Source organism: Equus quagga, chromosome 2 (assembly GCF_021613505.1).
Source record: "Equus quagga isolate Etosha38 chromosome 2, UCLA_HA_Equagga_1.0, whole genome shotgun sequence".
Classification (NCBI taxonomy): domain Eukaryota; kingdom Metazoa; phylum Chordata; class Mammalia; order Perissodactyla; family Equidae; genus Equus; species Equus quagga.
Window position 1 is genome coordinate 31,012,310 of NC_060268.1, and position 18,630 is coordinate 31,030,939.

General features: G+C 38.4%; 1 protein-coding gene and 1 pseudogene across 1 annotated transcript; one reads left to right on the plus strand and one right to left on the minus strand.

The window, feature by feature from the left end:
* Positions 1-863: 863 nt before the first annotated feature.
* LOC124236102 (olfactory receptor 4F6-like) lies at positions 864-1,811 on the minus strand. Its single transcript, XM_046654787.1, has one exon. It carries the CDS (start codon positions 1,800-1,802, stop codon positions 864-866), a length of 939 nt encoding a protein of 312 aa, XP_046510743.1. The 5' UTR covers positions 1,803-1,811.
* A 15,830-nt stretch (positions 1,812-17,641) lies between these two features.
* LOC124235119 (olfactory receptor 4F6-like) lies at positions 17,642-18,319 on the plus strand (annotated as a pseudogene).
* The last annotated feature ends 311 nt before the right edge of the window (positions 18,320-18,630 follow it).

Genomic DNA, 18,630 nt, shown 5'->3' on the forward strand with positions numbered 1-18,630 from the left:
GAACACCTGTGTTACCCAGCAGCACCTCTTCCTCAGGGGTTGTGTCCCTGCCCTACAGGCCCTCCTCTGAGTCAGAGACACTAGCACCAGCCAAGCAGCATCCCTTCCCCAAATATTTGAAAGTCAACTCCATAGTTCCTTCCTCCAAGGTTTTAATCATTTTTTCTTTGTTTTTAAGATGTAATAATTCTAACTTCCTTGATTTCCTATCCAGAGGGCTGAAAGCTGCTTCCTACAAATGCTGTGTTGTGACATCTTATAGTTCATTCCTTTTCAAAAAGCTAGTTAACAATTTTATACTTAGTTAATAATTCTTTATATCAAGCTTTCTCTGTTCAAAAAAACTGACATGGTTTCTGTCTCCTTACTAGACCCTGAAAAAGCCAGATTAGCAACAAAACAATGAGGGAAACTAGCAGTTTAATGAGATAAGATAGAAATGAGAGATTCTGAGATAATGAGAAAAGATAGAAAACAAATCAGGTGTATAGTAAGACAAAGCAGATGACGTAAAACTTAACATTTAGCTTTAAAGAAAGATAGTTTACTTAACATGGTAAAAATACAATAGACAATAAGCCACAATACTGACATTCAAAAGGGATTGATTAACTTTTATACTAACCCTATTTGGCACTTTATAGAGGTAAGACCACTGGTTAGATAAGAAAGCCAAGACCTTTAGTCTTTAAGTCTCTTACATAAGCAGAGTCCAGAGATTGATATCCCAATTCAATCAGGAGAGAAACAAAAGGACAGGACACAACACACACTAGTAGGTAGTGACATTCTGGTCAAATTTAACATAACTTATTTAGTTCATATCCATCTGAAATTCTAGTATGCATATATCTTCAATATATTTAAGAGATTTTACTGTAATTCACAACCTGAGTGCATAATCTCCTCATTGTGACCTTCATGTCTTTATTCCTAAAAGTGTAGATGACTGGATTTAGAAAAGGAGTGATAACTGCATCAAAGATGGCAAAGAATTTATCTAAGCGTGATGAGGGAAATGGCCACACATAAAGAAAGATTAATGGCCCAAAGAATAAAACAACCACAGTGACATGAGCTGACAGAGTGGAGAGGGCTTTGCATATACCATCAGAAGATTTTTTCTGAACAGTCACCAAAATAAAGATGTAAGAGACTATCAGAATTAAAAATGAAGCCACAGAAATCAAGCCACTATTGGCAGTAACCATGAATTCCAATGTGTAGGTTTCTATGCCAGCAAGTTTGATAAGTCGAGGAAGGTCACAAAAAAAGCTATCTAATTCATTAGGGCCACAGAAAGGCAAGTCTCTGATAAAAACCAATTGAGTCACTGAATGAGTAAGGCCAATAATCCAGGAAGTGACTAAAAATACAATGCACCGTCGTGGGCTCATGATGGTCAGGTAGTGAAGAGGCTTACATATGGCAATGTATCTGTCAAAGGCCATGGTGATAAGCAGCACCATCTCAGTGCCCCCAATTGCATGAATGAAGAAGATCTGAACTACACAACCCCCAAAAGAGATGCTTTTACACATCCTTAAAAGATCATAAATTATCTTTGGAGTTGTGGAGGAGCAAAACATCAGGTCCATGATGGAAAGGTTGGCCAGTAGGAAGTACATGGGGGTCTGTAAACTAGTGTCAGAGGTCACAGTTAGGACAATGAGGAAGTTTCCCATCAGGCTTGCCACATAGAACACAGAGGAAAAGAGGAAGAGGAGAAGCCGAATCTCCCATGAGTTGGAGAGTCCCACGAACACAAACTCAGACACCACAGAGTGATTGGCTTCATCCATTGCCTCTGGCAGCAGTGACTCTCATGCTACCTGAAAGAGGAGAGTATGGAGAAACTGATTTAAAAAACATGGCACTGATCTTAATATTGGGCAATTCAATAGTTGTCAGAAAACTAGGCAGATGCTGATGTATGCCTTTGGAGACCATTTCAGTCACAAAACTATATATATGTATATATATTTCTCTGTTGTATATTTCATTGCCAAAATATACTATATACGGCACAGAATAAGGATCTTTTTACTTATTTGGATGGGTCGTTCTGTTGTTGTTGGTGGCGTTGTTTTGGTGAGGAGGATTGGCCCTGAGCTAACACCTGCGCCAATCTTTCCCTACTTTGTATGCGGGATGCAGCCACAGTATGGCTTGACAAGTGATGTGTAGGTATGTGCCCAGGATCTGAATCTGCAAACCCCATGCCAATGAAGGAAAGAGCACAAACTTAACCACTATACCACCAGGCCAGCCCCAGTTCTGTTATATTTTTAAGTGTTGTTATTTCATTGTCATATCTCAGATATGACTATAAATTAAAAGATTTTTTATAAATAACCATGTGAAATAATTAAGCAAGACTGGATTTCATAATTTGGACATCTCTCAGTATTTTCATACCTTATCTATGATCAAATTGGTAAGTTGTTTCAAAATCCTTAGAAGCATTTTTTTAAAGACCTGAGATGTAAATTTCTTTTCTCTGTAAATTAGGAAGTCAACATGAGTTATTCAGAGGAATGATGGAAAGATAGGAGTAGAGGATGCCAGAGCAAGGCACTCATCATCCCAGAGAGGGAGGATAGATGCTAGAGAAAGTGACCCAATTATGGGTTCTGTGGAGGAGATTCTGACTAGAGGAAAGAATGTGGGACCAGAATGACAATGATGAGTCATAAATCCCAAGAATAAGAGAAGGAGTAAGAGTGACAATATCAGAGGCTTTACACATGGCTCTGTTTATTTATGTATAAAAATACTTAACCTCCATAATTAAATGTGTGCTGAAATAACATACTAGTTTTGTCTTATCAGATTGGCAGAGATGTAAACATCTGGCAAAACTCAAGGCTTGAGGGGAAATGGGGAAATAGTAATGTCCTAACTGGTGGTGGGAGAGTAAACTGGCAAAACATTTACAATCGACAATGCTTTCCAAAATTTTATTTGGTCATACACTTTGACCCAGCTATTCTACTTCTAGAAAAAATCTCTCGTTATATGCATGTGTGCACATGAATAAGGTGGAGAAAGAAAAGATGCAGAGATGTTTCTTGAAGCATTATTGCTTCTAAGAGCACAAGAGTGAAAATAACTGAAATGTATAGAAACAAGGGACTACTGAAATAATTTCTCTTATAGCTTATCCATGGAATACTATGTAGCCATTTATAATGCTAAGGTAGACCTAAATGTACAAAGACAGGAAGGATTGGAGGAAGTAGGGGAGAGTAGCTTGTACTCATTTTATCCTATCTGGCTTTTTAAAAAAATTGTATAAGTAAATTATGTATAAAGTCATATAAATGAACAGTAAATGGATAGAAAATGCCTAGGTGGATACACACAAAAATCCTGTTAACAATAATTATTTCTAAGAGGTAGAGCGGAGAAAATCATGCAGGAGAAGGGGTCTTTTACCTTTCACTCTATGCTCCTACCTACTATCTTAAATTTTAGCAATGAACATATCTCAATTTCACTTTTACAGAAGGTCAATATATATGGATTTGAAAAATTATGCAATTTCTATCCTGAGAGATTCAAAGCTTCCAAAGATAGGATCATACTGTGTCTCCCAAATTAAAACAAAGATCAAAGCTACTCCTTAGATTTTCAGAATTAGCTGTGTTACTGCACTCCTCCCCGTACCCTGCACTCTGAGCTAAACTAAGTCCTCTTCCCTGGACATGCACTCAGATTGTATCTACCCTCCCTCACACACGCACTCAGATACCCCAGCTCATGGCTTCCCTCCACAGTCTTCACTCGGCCTGCAATGCCTTTGCCTTCATTACAGCTCTCTGAATCTTCCCATTCTTCACAGCCTGCTCTGCAAACCTCCATCCATGAAGTCCTCTCTGATACTCTTAATTTGACATACATTAGGTAAAGATACACGTTTCTTCATTTCTGGTAACCAAATCAAATCGCTAACAATAATAATGTTATATTAATGGACTCCCAAAGACCACTATTTAATTCTCTGTCACTATAAATAAAGTCTTTTAAATATGATTTTAAAATGTCTCCTTTATACGTTTTCTTGACAATGATATAAATGATATTCACATTCATAAAAAGGTAACTCAACTTGGAATCAAATGGTTCCTTTTGCAGGGATTGTCATCAGCAATCTCCCCAATGATTCAATGTATCAAGCAAAAAATTTAATTCTAAATTGCTCACCTGGAAGCTTAAACTTACTCTATCAATGCTTTCAATTCCAACTCAATACCAAACATTTTTAATTTTTACATATGACCTTATTTTATGTTCCAAAAAATGGCTCATATTTTTTAAGTATCAGTTTAGCAAAGATTAAAAGTTGCATAAGTCTCAGTGTTGGTACAATGTGGAGAAGAGGATTATGCACTCATTGTTGGCGGCACTGCTTGCTAGCCAGTCTTTCACATTCTGTCTATGCTGAAAACCTGAGGTCTCCAGGTGCCATACTTTATATCTCTCTACTAAACATCTTCCCTATTAAACAAGGGCAGGATAATGGTTTAAATCTGATCTTTTCAGTGAAGATATAGTGAAATTTTCCACTTAGCTCACTTTTGAGAAAAAAAAGACAGTTTAAATAGTGATCAACAACTATTCCAGTGTGCTTTGTAATGTCTTGAGTCCCACGATTTTGTTTCACACAGAGCACTGACCTCTGTCCACACTCCCACCACTAAAATATAAGGTAAAATATATGAAATGAGAGATTCCTCAGAGATCATCTACTGCCCAGTTGCCTCTCTTCTCTATTCAGTTCTGCTCAACCAAATAGAAAACAAATTATAAATAATATGGGATTACCACCAATTCAAGCAAGGCTGACAATTCTAGAGGGTTTTTTTTTGAAGTAAATCAATGCTTGAGGTCACTCAGATAAAGATTTGTAATCCTCTCCTTCTTAACTTTAGTTTCAAATTACTAACAGTGTTGATTACAAATTGCAATACTGGAAAATAATAAAATTTGCAGAGAAGCATCTCAATCTGATCATCCTATAGGTTTCTCCACTAGTTTGCTCTCCCTTGGATGGGTAGTAAGAGATCAGGATACTATTCAGAAATATAGAAAGATGTACAGGAATGGGCACTGGAACTGTGTGCTCCCAAAATGGTTGTTTTTATTGCTATCAATGCAGCAAGCCTTGTAGAAGGCTGTTGTTGCTAAGACCTGAATGAAAATTTGCCAGCGACTGTAAAATCTTTTTCTTTTAGACTTGAGGAAACCAAGGTACAGATAGGATAAATGACTTTGCTGAAGCTAAGGAACAAGTTGATGGCAAATTCAGAATTAAGATATTTACCCTTGCTTCCAGGCAATCCAGATTATTTCCACTACACCACACTTCTTTTGCTGTGTGGTTCAACGTTTGCATCCAGTCTGTGGCCCAGGGAATCATAATATATCAAAGCTAATTTCTTCAGCATTGTCCAAAATTCTTTACATTTAACTCCCACTGGATTCAAATCTTCTGCTCCTACTTTATTCTTTGTCTGGAGACTAATTCTCAAGACATCTGTGCAAATGTTGCTAGAATAACTTCTCCAATATGGAACATGAAGTCATGATTTGACTTCATTCATCCTGCTTGTCTCTATTTTGGTTGTGAGTTTATCTGCTGCAATCTCCCTATTGAATAATAGAATTGAGTCATTTCTTCGGTTGATTAGACTCCCTCGCCCCCCCCCCCCCCCCCCCCCCACTGCTGTGTGTTATTCCTCTTGAACTTCTGATCTGCATCAAAGACTGTTTCCATTCATTTAACCTACCTGGACCAATGTGGAAATCATCATGGAATTAGGGGATCACAGAATGCAGAGCTCTTGCCATTGAAATCTTATTATCACCTGGCATGAAAAGCCATAGGTAAAACCTCCATAACAGGAAAAACAGCTAATTAGCAGCACTGAAAAGTTACATAAATGCTGCTGTAGAGAACTTAGATTGCCATCCTGAGTACATTTAGCCAAGGTCATTATTTCCTAAGATCACAGAAATCAGGCCACAGCAACCAAAGGGACAAGCTGTTAATGGGTCACTTGAGGCGAAAGAAAAGGAAGATTAGAGATTCTTCTTGAAAATTACAAATTCTTTCTTGTTACCTGCTTTTTTTTTTTTATTTATGTGGGAAGGAATGCCATAAGAGTTCTCATTCTCCATAGGAGTGAAAATACAGACCTAACTTCTTTTATTGCGCTTTGCTTTATTGAGCTTCGCAGATACTGTATTTTTTACAAGACTCTCCACCAGTAAAAGGATTATGATTCACTGAAGGCTCAAATGATGGTTAGAAATTTTTAGCAATAAAGATATTTTAATTAAGGTATGAATATTGTTTTTCAGACGTAATGCTACTGCACGCCTAAGGGACTACACTATAGTGTAATCATAACTTTTATATGCACTTGGAAATCAAAAACTTCATGTGACTTACTTGATTGCCAAACTCAATTCATTGTGGTGGTCTGGAGCCAAACCTACAATATCTCTGAAGTATGCCTGTATCTTCAAACAAGCGAAAATAATGTTTATCATCGTCATAGAAAGGAAAAGAGGGAGAGACAGAGGATGAAAAACAGGCTTCCAATGTATCGCTAGAATGTGATCCACGTCCCATTAGAAAGGATAACTAAATAAGATATACAGATGATCCATCAACAGCTGGGTCTTAACTATGTGTGTTATGTGGAGAGATGAAGAGGGTGTTATAACAGCAGCATAAGGGGATAAACTCAAAATGCTGGTGGAGATGGGATGAGGCAAATCACTAATGATTCAATCCCTCATAGGTCAGCTTCCTAAAAGAAACATCGACAGAACAGAAAACGTTTTCTGGTTATATTTTATATCTTTATATCAAAAGTATGCAAGGAGTCAGTGAAAGGGCTATTGATAAACTATAATCGTACAGAGTACTCTAGTTATCTATTGCTATATAACAAAGTAGCTTAAATCAGTAACATTTTACTTGCTTATAAGTTTACAATTAGGACTGAGCTCAGCTGGGTGGTACTTCTGCTGCTCTTAGCTGGGCTTTCCATGAGGCATCAGTTATCTGGCAGCTTGACTGAGGTTGGAGGGTTTAAGATGGTCTCCTTCACATGTCTAGGGCCTTAGTGCTGGCTTCTCTCTCCAAGGGTCTTTTCTCATTCAGTAGACTTGCCCAAAATTCCATACAGGGTGTTGGGGAGCATTACAAGGAGACAAAGGCAGAAGCTGAAAGTAAGCTACGCCTAAGTTCTGGAATTCATGCAACATCATATTTGCCACATTCCATTGGCCAAAGGAAGGCACAAGACTAGGCCAGATTTAAGGCTGGGGAAATAGATTCCACCTCTTGGTAAGAGGAAATATAAAATATTGTAGCCATGTTTTTCAATCAACTAGAGATTCCACAACTATTCATTCTGGTTGTGTTGTTTGGCTGTGTCAATTACAAATAAGTTTGATATAGGGATTTGATATATGTCCTGTAGGGCTCCAAGGTGTTGTTGCTCCAACTTTCACTAACTAAAGGAGCATCAGCTCTCTTCCATTCCTTATTTTGTCTTAGATTCAACAGATTTGTAATAATTAATTTTAATTTTCTTAATTGGTTTACTTGCTTAGACTATATATAAGACTATGTTAAGCCACATGACTTTCTAGAGTCTTCCATGCCCATGAGAGACCAGCCTCCTAATTGTCAAAGAATACTCAGAAACACTCAGGCAGAGACACAGCCACATTACTTGATTTAAAAGGAGTCTAACCGTCCTGTGGGAAAGAAACTTCCCACCATCAGCAAATGAGTTTGGACATATACAGAACTGTCTGATGAACTCTAGGTGTCCAAAGCATGGCAGTCTGGTGCATCTGAAAGTCATTATGGAAGTAGCAAAATCTGGAAGATTAGCTAGACTAAGCAGCAAGGCCTGGTGTTAGATTGGGCAGTAACTCCAGGCACAGAGTAAGGGAATGCATGACCACCCTCTAACACAGCCTCTCTACCCCTTCCCACACCACCCCAGATTCCTTTGTGTTCTTGTGCTCTCTGGAAACAATAGGGCTGTGATACAAGGAAAGATCTATGAAACTGGAGCCCAAAACTTCCCACAGAAGGGGCTGTGAGAGGAAACATAAAGGAAGCAAAGGGCTGACACTCCAGAGCAGGACACCAGAATTTCAGGCAGTGGCATGTGGACAACTCAGAGGTCAGCAGATGGGGAGAGGTAAGCAATAACTCAAGCAGATGGCCAAGAGGCACAGAGTGGCCTCTGTCCTCGAAGCGGAAGGACAGCTACAACACAGCCATCAGAACAAGTCGGCTCTCCTTACATGAGGACCTTCCCATCCAACTACTCTAGAGAGAATACTTGAGGAAGAGAACCCAGGAAAAGGTTAACATTCTGCTTCTCAAGAAGGTCAGAGAAATAAGACTTGGAAAGTTGGGTAAATGTGAGACATTAGTACTCAGCAGGTACTGCAGCCTGGGGTTTTGATTGTCTTATTTTTTCCTTTCTTAACTTGATTCTATGCCTGCATATTAAATATTGTGTGATAAAATGTTGAATGCCTAGATAAATATTTTACTTAGCTGAAATATTATTCTAATTCTTTACCAACAAAAAGATATTCAAAACCTAGGTTTACAAAATGTGTGAATCAAGATGGGGAAGGTTTTCCTTACAAAACCCTTCATTTATGGCTGAAAACATTTGTGGTTGTCATTTATATAAATGCCTATGAAGAAACCATGCTAATCTCTGTCCATTTTAGATTCTATATATTCCACCTAGTAGAGCCCTATAAAGCAGAGAAGCACAATTACTGTTTATTTTTATATATAGTACCTATGATTATTTATTGTGGCCATAGGAAATCAGTGGAGTTCCGGAAAAAAATCTATTTTCTGGTTAGTTCCTATTGCCAGTTGGTTCACTTAACAAGTGAACATTCTATTGTAATTAAAGCAAATTCACAGTAAGTTTGCCTCTTCCTCTAAAATACATCCTGAATTCAACAACATTTTGCATCTGTATTAATGACACCCTGGGCAAAGACACTGTTAATTTGCACCTGGGGAACTGCAACAGCCTCCTTTTCCTACCTCCTCCCTTAAAACTATCCCCAGACAGAAGCTGGAGTGATATTTCTAATTTGAAAGTGACAACTTGTCTTTCCTCTATCTGAAACCCTCCAGTGGTTTCCAATTTACAAAAGCATAAGATTAAAGGAGGGAGTAGAAGAAAGGAAGGCTGAAGACCATGAAAGGGCCAATGATAAAGGCCCCGTAGCCATGTTCATGAGTCTAAACTTTATCCTGAGGGCAATGGGGAGACATCAAAGGTTTAAGCAGGGAGTGAGGTGGTAAGATCTTCACTATAGAAAGAATAGTTGGTGGCTGGGTGGAGGTTGTATGGAAGGGAATCATACTAACTACAGAGAATTCCATTATGAGGTTTCAATAGTTTGATAATGGTCCTTGAACTAAGAAAGTAGCACTGAATAATAAAATAATTGAAGAGACTCAAAAAATCTTTAGAAGGCAGAATTCATAGGCCTTAGAAACTGAATGGATGAAAAGGATATTTTAACTAAATATTTATACTCTGGTGTCATAAGTACATAGGTACATTTGATGTCAAGGAAGAAGATAAAATAACCCACGGAGATTGTTTAAAATGAAAAGAAAAAAGGCCTGGGAGAGAGTCCTAAAGAATGCAAGGATTTAGGAGATAGTCATAAGAACAAAAACTGACAAAGAATACAGAGAAGAAATAGTGACAAAGAATACTGAGAAAGAGCCAGAGACAGAAGGAGGAAAACCATGAGAGTGACAGGGGAAAAGACCATTTTTGAGAAGACAAAGTTATCAACAATCTTGAATTCCATTCAAAAAATCAAGAAAGAGAAACACTGGACTAGTATCAAGAAAATCATTAACCGAGAGCAGCAAGCAAGAATAGCAAGGTCACAGCCAGGGTATAACAATCTCTCAAGGCATTGGCTTGGGAATGAGGAAGACAGAGATTGTGGTTGGCAAGAAATGCCTCCCTCCAAAAGATATCCACATCTTAATCTCTGGAACCTGTGACTGTTGCCTTTATGGCCAAAAGGAAAAAAAAAGAGAGAGAAGGTCTTTGTAGATATGATTAATTTAAGGATCTTGAGATGGGGAAATTAACCTGGATTATCCAAATGGGTCATAAATGTAGTCACAAGTGTCCTTATGAGAGACAATCAATAGGAGATTCAAGAGAGACAGAAGAGGATAAGCCAATGTGACCACAGAGGCAGAGAGTGGAATGATGCTGCCACAAGCTAAGGAACACGCATGATCACCAGAGGCTGGAAGTAGCAAGGAAGGGATTCTGCTCTAGAGCTTCTGGAGGGAGCATGGCCCTGTTGACACCTTGATGTCAGCCCAGTGAAACTGATTTCGGAATCCAGGCCTCCTGAGCTGGGAGAAAATAAATTTCTATATTTTTAAGCTGTCAAGTTTGTGCAAATTTGTTGTAGCAGGCTTAGGAAACTAATACAGAGGTTAAACCATAATTAGAAGTAAAGCGGATTCAAGGGAAAAGTCTTATTTGTTTTGCATTTTTAAGCATAGGAGAGATGTGACCATACTTGAATACTGATATAAAGAAACCAATACAGAGAGTGGATTAAAGATGTGGAAGTGAGTGGGAGTATTTGACAGAGCAAGGGCCCTGAGGAAGTAACCAGGGATGAGATCTAAAACTCATTCACAGAAAGGGCCCTGTGCCTTCGTGGTCCTCAATCCACCTAGCCAGTCAAATTCTGTCTCCTATAAATTTGAAATTTAAGATTCATAATTGCCGGTTAGACTCTGCTCTCCACTTAAACTAAAGTGATGTAGCTACAGGGATGGGACACAGAAAGAAGTACAAATGAGAGACCACATGACCTCAGACGGTTGGAAGAAAAAGTGGCTTGAGTTCCTTCTGCTGCTCCCATTCTTGTACCAATTCCTGTTGGTTGTGCTCTTTAATACCCCAAAATACCTCAGCATGAAAATAACTCCTCTCTTCTTGTTTCTGTTACTTGAAACCAAAATTTGATTGAGAAATTGGCAAGATGTGGTTTTAACCCCAACTCAATCATTTTCTAGGCATGTGACTTCTAGGCTGAAGCTTCTTCATTTACCAAGTAGGAATAACAAAACCTACCTCAGGGCCCAGTCCCATGGCCGAGTGGTTAAAGCTCAGTATGCTCTGCTTTGGTGGCCCAGGTTCGCAGGTTCCGATCCTGGGCATGGACCTACTCTACTCACCAGCCATGCTGTGGTGGTGTCCCACATACAAAATAGAGAAAGACTGGCACAGATGTTAGCTTAGGGCAAGTCCTCCTCATAAAAAATAATAATAATAACTCTACTTCATAGGGTTCTATGAGCTTCAAATGAGAACTTACATGAAACCCCTGGAGTGTGTGTAGATGCTCAGTTATTGGTACTCCCTTCCCCTTCACCCAGAGATGGCTTGAGGAAAACAGAAAATTCTGCCCGGATGGTTTATTTGATGTAAGGTACTAAGCAGTTGGGAACAGATACTAAAGAAAACCCCATGACCAAAAATGGCTGTAGATATAGAGAAGCCTGAAGCTTCCTGTGAAAATTTAAGGAAAGAGGAGACACATTGCAAGATAATCTTTCCACCCAAGGCAGCCAAATTACCATCTCTTGCCTGTGTCTCTGCCAATCGTCCCTGCCTCTGTTTCTGCCCCACCCCACCCCCAAATAACAATTCACTTAAGAACCTTCTACTCTGTCAAAGCATTCTGGATTCTCTCTCTTAAACCCAAGACGTTCATTCCTTAAATTGTACATTCCATAAGAAACAAGATTGTGTCTCATATCCAACTCTTCACAGCACCTAAAAGAAAGTAATTCCCTCAACAGAAAACCTTGGACAAAATGATAGAGAAGTCACTTTACCTCTCCAAATTTTCTTTTCTTTTTTCACTTCTAAAGTGGGGAAAATAACAGTGCCTGCTCCATAGAATTGTTGTGATGAATAAATGAGGCTGTGCTTGTAAAATCTTCATTAAGTGTCTCACCAGTGATGACGAACCTGAGGGTGAGGAAGTAATTACTTGTGATATAATTTTATGAATAATTTTTAAAATATCAATCTAGCGCTGGGTTGTTACAATAAAGATATCAAAGGAATAAACTCATATGCCACACAAATTCCTGTAGTATAACCGACTAGTCTTTACTAGGGAAGAGAGACTCTTTAAACATATCTAGTGGCTCAATTCAGTCTACGCAAATACGAATGTGGCATCTCCGACAACTAGATGGTGTTGCACGAATTCCAGAACTGAGGCATAGTTTGCAGCTTCTACCTTTGTCCTCTTGTAATGTTTCCCACAACCCTGTATGGAATCTTGGGCAAGACTACTGAATGGGAAAAGACCCCTTGGAGAGAGAAGCCCAGCTAGTACCCAGCATTAAGGCCCTAGACATGTGAAGGAGGCCATCTTAAACCCTCCAAGCTCAGTAATATTCTGCTAGATAACGATGCCTCGCAGAAAAGCACAGGTGAGACTGCCGCAGAACCGCCCAGCTGAGCTCAGCCCTCATTGCAGCAATAGATAACTAATATAGATTACTCTGTATGATTATAGTTCATCAATGGTCCTTTTGCATACTTTCCACATACTTTTGATGTAAAGATATAAAATATAACCAGAGGATGGTTTTTGCTGTGTTGATGTTTCTTTTAAGAAACTGATCTATGAGAGATCAAACTGTTAGTGATTTGCCTCATCCCATTTCCACTAGTATTTTTAGTTCATCCCCTTGTGCTGTTGTTATAGCACTCTCTTAATCTCTCCACATCACACACATAATAAAGAACCAACTAAATGTAGATGGACCATCTGTATATCTCATTACCTCTAATTTGGTTATCTTTTCGAATGGGACATGGATCACATTCTAGTGATAGGTCGGAAGCCTGTTTTTCTTTCTCTTTCTCTCCCCTTCTTCCTTCCTATGAAGATGATAAGCATTATGTTCACTTGCTTGAAGCCACCTGTTTTGATTCTTATGGAGATTCTTCCTTCACAAATAAGAAAAACAAGCAGGTAATAACATAAAAATTTGTAATTTCCAAAAAAATCCCTAATCTCCATTCCTCCTTCCACTCAAGTGACCCCTTAACAGCTTTTCCCTTTGGTTGCTGTGGCCTGATTTCTATGGTCCTAGGAAATGATTCCCTTGGCTAAATGTACTCAGGATGGCAATCTCAGGTCTCTATGGCAGCATTTAAGTAACTTTTCAGTGCTGCTAATTAGCTGTTTTTACCAATATGGAGGTATTACATAAGGTTTTTTATGCCAGGTGACGATAACATTTCAATGGCAAGAGCTCTGCATTCTGTGGTGCTCTAAATTCATGATCATTTAACATTGGTCCAGGTAGGTTAGATGAAAAGAAATAGTCTTTGATGCAGATCAGAACTTCCAGTGGAAACACACACAGCAGTGAGAGGGATGAATTTAATCAACCAGATTAAATGACTCAATTGTGTTACTCAATAGGGAGATTGCAACAGATAAACTCAACCAAAACATAGAAGACAGCAGAATGAGTGGAATCAAATCATGACTTCATGTTCTGTATTGAAGAAATTATTCTAGTGACACTTGCACAGACGTCTTGAGTGTTGGTCTCCAGGCAAAGAATAAAGTAGGAGCAGAAGATTTAAGTCCAATGGGAGTTAATTGTAAAGAATTCTGGACAATGAGGAAGAAAGTAACTTTGACATATTGTGATTTCCTGGGCCACAGACTGGAACCAAAGGTTGGACCATCACAGAAATAAAATCATGGTGTAGTAGAAATAACCTGGATTGCCACCAACTTGTTCCTTAGCTTCAGCCAAGGTATTTATGCTTTCTGTAGCTTGGCTTCCTTAGCTCTGAAGGGATTTTACAGCCCTCATAAAATTTCATTCAGGTCCTAGCAACAACAGCCTTGTAAAGGCTTGCTGCATTGATAGTAGTAAAAAAACAAACAGAAAAGCATTTCAGGAGCATACAGTTCCAGCGCCCATTCCTGTATATCTTTCTACTATTCTGACTAGTGTTCTGAGCTCTTTCTACCCATCACAGGGAGAGCAAGCTAGTGGAGAAAACTCTCAGATGATCAGATTGAGATATTTCTCTGCAAATTTTATTTCCAGTAATTCTAATTTATAATCAACATTTTTAGTAATTTGAAACTAACATTAGCAAGGAGAGGATTAAAAATATTTATCTGAGTGAACCCAAACATTGATCTACTTAAAAAAAATTTCTAGAACTGTCAGCCTTGTTTGAATTGGTGGTAAGCCCATATTGTTTATAATTTGTTTCCTATTTGTGTTGGCTAGCACAGATGAGCAGACCTGAACAGAGAAGAGAGTTAACTGGCCAGTAGATGTTCTCTGAATAATCTCTCATTTCTTATATTTTATATTCTTATATTTTAGTGGTGGGAGTGTGAGCAGAGATCAGCACTCCATGTTAAACAAAATCATGGGATTCAGGACACTACAAAGGCACACTGGAATTTAGTTGCTGATCACTGTGGATAACATGTTTTCCTTTTGCAGAAGTGAGTTAAGTGGACAGGTCCACTCTGCCTTCACTGAAAAGATCAGATTTAAACTATTATTCTGCCTTTATTTAAAAAGGAAGATATTGGGGCCGGCCTGGTGGCACAGCGGTTAGGTTCACACGTTCCACTTCTCTGAGGATCCTCTTCTCTGGAATCCCAGATGTGGACATGGCACTGCTTGGCAAAAGCCATGCTGTGGTAGGTATCCCACGTATAAAGTAGAGGAAGATGGGCACAGATGTTAGCTCAGGGCCAGTCTTCCTCAGCAAAAAGAGGAGGATTGGCAGTAGTTAGCTCAGGGCTAATCTTCCTCAAAAAAGGAAGATGTTTAGTGGAGTCAGATACAAAGTATGGCACCTAGAGACCCCAAATTTCCAGTACAGACACAACGCAAAAGACTGGCTAGGAGGCAGTGCCACCAACAATGAATGCATAATCCTCTTCTCCAACTTTTACCAACTTAGGAATTATCTAACTTTGGCATCTTTTCCAAACTGATAGTTAAAAAATATGATCCATTTCTTGAAAGATAAAATAAAGCCTTGTGTAAAAATTAAAAAGTATTTGGGCATGAGTGGGAATTGGAAGCATTGATAGAATAACTTTAAGCTTCTGGGTGAGTAATTTCGAGTTCAGTTATTTCCTTGATACGTTGCATCATTGTGGGGCTTGCTGATGGCAATCCCTGTGAAAGGAACCAAACTGATTCCAAGCTGAGTTACTTTTTATGAATGTGAATATCATTTATATAATCTTAAAAATATTTTAAAATCATATTTAAACGACTTTATTTATAGTTACAGAGAATTAAATTGGTCTTTGTTAGACCACTAATATAACACTGTTCTTATCAGTGCTCCTGATTTGGTTACCACAAATTAAGAAAAAGGTATCTGTACCAAACATATGTAAAAGTAAGAGCATCAGAGAAGACATCACAGAGTCAGTCTTGCAGAGTGGGCTGTTGATAGTGGGAATAATCAGAGAGATGTAATGAAGGCAAGGGCCTTGCAGGCTGAGTGAAGAATGTGGAGGGAAGCCGTGAGCAGGCGTATTTGAGTGTGTGTGAGGGGAGGGTAGATACCATTTGAGTGCATGTCCAGGGAAGAGAAAGTAGTTTAACTTAGAGTGCAGAGTAGAAGGAGGAGTGGACTAATACAGCTAATTCCAAATATCTTAGGAGTAGCTTTGATTTTTGTTTTAATTTGGGAGAAATATTATGATTCTGTCTTTGGAAGCTTTGAATCTCTGAGGATGCAAATTACACAATTTTTCACATCCACATATACTGATCTTTTTGTAAAGTGAAACTGAAATATATTCACTGCAAAAACTTAAGATGGTAGGTAAGAGCACAAAGTGAAAAGTAAAAGATAACTTCTCCTCCATGATTTCCTTAACTCCACTCCTTAGAGATAATTGTTGTTAACAGGAGGTTTTTTTGTCTATCAACCAAGACATTTTCTATCAATTATTGTTTTATTTGTGTAGTTTTACATATGTAATTAATATATATATAATTTCTTTAAAAGTCAGATGAGATGAGTGCAAATTGTCTCCCTCCCTCTCCCTCCTATCTATCCTGTCTTTCTACATTTAGATCTACCTTAGGATTATAAATGGCTGCACAGTATTCCGTCGAAGGGACCTAATAGAAATTATTTAGTTAGTCCTCTATTTCTTCACATTTATTTTCATCCTTTTGCTCTTAGAAGCAACAATGCTTCAGTAAACATCTCTATATCTTTTTTTTAATCAACTTTGTTCATGTGCCCTCATAAACATATGCTGAGATTTTTTTCTAGAAGTAGAATTGCTGAGTCAAAGTGTATGAGCAAATAAAATTTTGGAAAGTATTGCCAAATGGGTAAATGTTTTACCAGTTTACTCTCCCACCACCAGTCAGGAGGCTACCTGTTTCCCCACTTCCCCTGAAGCATTGAATTTTGGCAAATTATTAGGTCTCTGCCAATGTGATAAGAAAATGGTACTGTCTTGTTATTTTAGTATGTATTTATTTAATTATGAAGGAAGTTATGTATTTTTATATATAAGTAAACAGAGCCATGTGTAAAGCCTCTGATATTGTCACTCCTATTCTTTCTCTTCTGCTTGGGATTTATGACTCATCATTGTCATTCTCCTCCCTCCACCATCATTTCCTCTCTCCACCCCTGGTCAGAATCTCCTCCACAGAATCCATAAGTGGGTCACTTTCTCTAGCACTTAACCTCCCCCTCTGGGATGATAGTGCCTTTCTCTGGCATCCTCTACTCCTATCTTTCCTTCATTCCTCTGAATAACTCATGTTGACTTCCTAATTTACAGAGAAGAGAAATTTACATCTCAGGTCTTACAAAAATGCTTGTAAGGATTTTGAAAGAACTTGCTGATGTCATCATAGTATGATATCAATACACTGAGAGCCGTCCAAATTATGAAATCCACTGTCAATAAATTCATATAGTCAAGTTATTTGAAAAAGGCTTTTTAACTTATAGTAATATAAGACATATGACTATGAGATAATGACACATAAATATACAACAGAACTACCTAAGCAAATAAGTAAAAAGATCCTTATATTGTGCAAAATGTTTTCACAATGAAATATACAACAGAAGAATCCATATACATTGCTTTGTGACTGAAACGGTCTCCACAGGCATACATCAACCTTTGCCTAGTTTCCCAACAAATATTGAATTGCCCAATATTAAGATCAGTGCCATTTATTTTAAATCAGTTTCTCCTTATTCTCCTCTTTCAGGTAGCATGAGAGTTGTCACTGCTGACAGATGCAATGGATGAAGCCAATTGCTCTGTGGTGTCTGAGTTTGTGTCTGTGGGACTGCCTAACTCATGGGAGATTCAGATCCTCCTCTTCCTTTTTCTCTACATTTTACTTGGCAAGTCTGATGGGAAACATCCTCATTGAGCTAACTGTGACCTCTGAGCCTTGTTTACAGTCCCCAGTGTAATTCCCGCTGACCAACCTTTCATCATGGACTTGATGTTTTGCTCCTCCACAGCTCGCAAAATGATTTATGATCTCTTAGGGAAGCATAAAACCATCTGCTTCAGGGGTTGCATAGTTCAGATCTTCTTTATCCACACAGTTGGGGGCACTGAGATGGTGATGCTCATTTCCATGGCCTCTGACAGATACGTTGCCATATGTAAGCCTCTTCATTACCTGACCAGCATGAGCCCACAAAACTGTGTTATATTTTTAGTCACTTCCTGGATTATTGGCCTTATTCATTCAGTGACTCCATTGGCTTTTGTTGTAAACTTGACTTTCTGTGGCCCTAATGAACTAGAAAGCTTTTTTTGTGATCTTCCTATATTTGTAAAACTTACTTCCATAGCAACATACACACTGGAACTCATGGTTACTGGCAGTAGCGGTTTGATTTCTGTGACCTCCTATTTAATTCTGATCATCTCTTACATCTTTATTTTGGTGACTGTTCAGAAAAAGTCTCTGGATGGTATATTCAAAGCACTCTCCGCTCTGTCACCTCATGTCACTGTGGTTGTTTTATTCTTTGGACCATTAATCTTTTTCTATGTGTGGCCATTTCCCTCATAACATTTGGATAAATTCCTTTGCATGTTTGATGCAGTTATCACGCCCTTTCTAAATGCAGTCATCTACATTTTAGGAATAAAGAGATGAAGGTGGAAATGAGGAGACCATGCACTCAGGTTGGAAATTACAGTAAAATCTCTTAAATATACCACAAATGTATAAAAAGGCAAAGTATACTAAAACTTCTCATGGATTTGAACTAAATAAGGTGGTTAAATTTAGCTATAATGTCACTGTCTACTAACATGTGTTGTGTCCTATCACTTTTTTCCTCCCCTAATTGTATTGTGATGTCAGTTTCTGGACTCTGCTCATGTAAGAGACTTAAAGACAAAAGGTTATGGCTTTCTTATCTCACCAGTGGATTTACCTCTATATATATATGTGCCAAATACAGT